General features: G+C 63.8%; 1 protein-coding gene across 1 annotated transcript in view; it reads right to left on the reverse strand.

Moving 5' to 3' along the window:
- Positions 1–2,421, reverse strand: part of LOC100468760 (fibrosin-1-like protein) — a 78,751-nt gene that overhangs the window by 1,247 nt on the left and 75,083 nt on the right. The window contains exons 18-27 of the mRNA XM_034637893.1: positions 2,257–2,392; positions 2,086–2,157; positions 1,911–1,986; positions 1,747–1,843; positions 1,514–1,594; positions 1,265–1,403; positions 744–874; positions 480–570; positions 279–344; positions 100–177 (exon numbers count right to left, since the gene is read on the reverse strand). Of these exons, the coding sequence (XP_034493784.1) occupies positions 100–177; positions 279–344; positions 480–570; positions 744–874; positions 1,265–1,403; positions 1,514–1,594; positions 1,747–1,843; positions 1,911–1,986; positions 2,086–2,157; positions 2,257–2,392 (967 nt within the window). The remainder of the gene's footprint in view (positions 1–99; positions 178–278; positions 345–479; positions 571–743; positions 875–1,264; positions 1,404–1,513; positions 1,595–1,746; positions 1,844–1,910; positions 1,987–2,085; positions 2,158–2,256; positions 2,393–2,421) is intronic.

Here is a 2,421-nt window from a genome sequence, read left to right on the forward strand (position 1 = left end):
GGGGTCGGCGGGGGGGGGGGGGGGGGGGGGAGGGGCCTGGCCCAACACAAGAGCCAGAGTCACAGGCCAACTACCAGGGGAGCGTCTCGGCGTGCACACCTTGTCGAATTTCTTATGGCTGTACACCTTGTTTTTGTTCATAAACGTCAGCAAGATCCAGTCACACAGGAAGGAGCCCTGGGCCAGCGAGACCCACATGTGAGGGCCCAGGAGACACCCCCTCCCGTCCCCGCNCCGCCCCCAAGCCCCCCCCCCATGCCCAGCATGCACTTCCTTACCACCCCGATGGAGGTCAGTGCTGTGGCCAGGTTAATGATGGTGGGAATCAGGCTGAACTTCCCTGCCTTGGGAGGGGAGGCTGCCTTAGATGGTTGTGGGTCTGCGGCAAGGGGAGCTCAGGGAGGGTGGGGGACAAGGGGCTATGCCAGCTCAGTCCTGGGCCTGCCTGAATCCCAGCTAGGTAGAGCAGGCTGGTTTACCTGTCCGTGCACGATGACGTCAATGCGGATCCCATAGGCCTTGATAAGCGTGCGTGTGGTGCTGCCGTTTGTCTTGTAGTATTTGGCAAACCTGGGAAAGAATGAGCCCAAGGAGCATGGCGGTGGGTGCCCGCCCATCACCCAAGATGGGTCGCCCCAAGACTCCACCCCCCCGGACCCCTGAACTCTGAGCGCCTGCCCTGTCGTCTTGGAGCCACCACCGCCAGGGCGGACGAGGACCCAGGCATCCCAAGGCCAAGGTACCTGAAGTTGTAGCCAGATGAAGCTGGGACGTGCTTGGGGTCAAGCCTCCGGAAGGAGTACTTGGGGTTGCACTTCGATGCTGACAGGTCCAGGTCACAGTCCCAGTTGATGATGACCCCAATGACGCCACCCTGCCCAGAAGTGGGCACAGAGATGGGTGTCAGGGAGGGCACACAGAGGACCCTTGAGGGCTGTGGGGTCCTGCCCTGAGACTGCGTATGGTGCGTTCATCTCAGGGCACCAGGGGCAGCTCAGGGTTGAGAGCCGGGGTGCTTGGGGAATGCCCCGAATCTGAAGCATGAGGGGACACTGGTGGCCAGCTCTGTGACCAGGAGTCAATAATTTAGCAGGAGCCGTACGTGCCCAGATGGGTTGGCCGATCGTGTTTCTCCTCCCTCTGCCTGAACAGGGCCAGGGTTGGCCAATACTGCAAAGGGGGTTGGCAGACCTTCCGTCCACAGGTAGGAGCCAGCACCTGAAAGGAGAGCTGACTCCCCCACTGTCCCTCGGCTGCCCCTCACCGTATGCGCCAGCTCCGTGAAGTTCTCCCCTGCCTGTTCCACAATGAAGCCCAGCTTGAAAATGGGACAGTAGAGGTCAGAGACCTCATCGAACGTGCAGTGTTTCAGGTAGCCATCCTTCCGGTGCTCTATGTTGCCCCTGCGGACAGGGCCCGGCCCACGTCGCGTACTCTGAACCCACAAACACCACGCTCCCCAGAGGGAGCGCCCATCCCTAGCCCCTGGTCGCCATACCCTAGTGGCTCTTACTTGGAGAACTGGAATTTAGGGTACTGGATGCTGTTCTTGATGAGGATGGTGAAATTTGGGGCCATCTTGCCGAGAAATTGGCTGAGGAGGCAGACTGGATGCGTTTAGTCTTCCCGCCCCAGTCCCCCTCCCCGGCACAGCCCAGCTCCGCTCGGTGAGCAGAGAAAGGAGCAAACCAGAGTCGGGCTGGGCTATCAGCCGCCCGGCTAGGTGGGGTCACCGGGTGTGCACACCTGACAGAGGCCCCGTCTTCCACAGGGCACCAGCCGGACACCTCGCAGGTCTTGGCCGAGCCTTGGTAGTAGGGTACGCAGCGGCCAGTCCGCAGGCCTGCGGGCACAAGTGCGCTCAAGGGGCGAGGGCGCGGCCCGTCCCACCCCCGCTGGCGTGCACTGACCGTTTCCCAGCATGTCCAGCTGCCCGGCCACGCAGTCCTCGTCCGAGCCGCAGGTGGCGTCGCTGACTCTCATGCTCTAGGGAGGAGCCGGCTCGGTCAGGGCCCCACACCTCCTGGGGCGGGCACGGCTGGCTCCCCTCCCTCCGCCCCAGCTCTGCCCTCCGCCCGGCCTCACCTCGGGGCAGGTTCCGAGGGTCTGGGAGGGTGTGACCTCAATCCTGGTAATGATGCTGAACACGCTGCCTCCCTGGGCTCAGAAAGAGGGGACGGTCGGCCGGGGCGGCCGGGGCGGGCAGCGCAGGCACCCCTCGCTCCTTCCCGGGGCGCGCGGGGCGGGCAGGCGCACCTCGGGGGGCTTGACGTACTCCTCCACGTCCCACACTTTGTGTTCGGAGAAGGTGATGCCCTTGACCTTGGTGATGACGGAGCTCTCGGGGCCCGTCTCGCTGTCCTGGTAGCTCTTCTGCACGATGAACACGTACCTGCGGGGCGGGCAGGGCCGCTCGGGAGG

The sequence above is a fragment of the Ailuropoda melanoleuca genome, chromosome 12 (assembly GCF_002007445.2).
Source record: "Ailuropoda melanoleuca isolate Jingjing chromosome 12, ASM200744v2, whole genome shotgun sequence".
Lineage (NCBI taxonomy): Eukaryota > Metazoa > Chordata > Mammalia > Carnivora > Ursidae > Ailuropoda > Ailuropoda melanoleuca.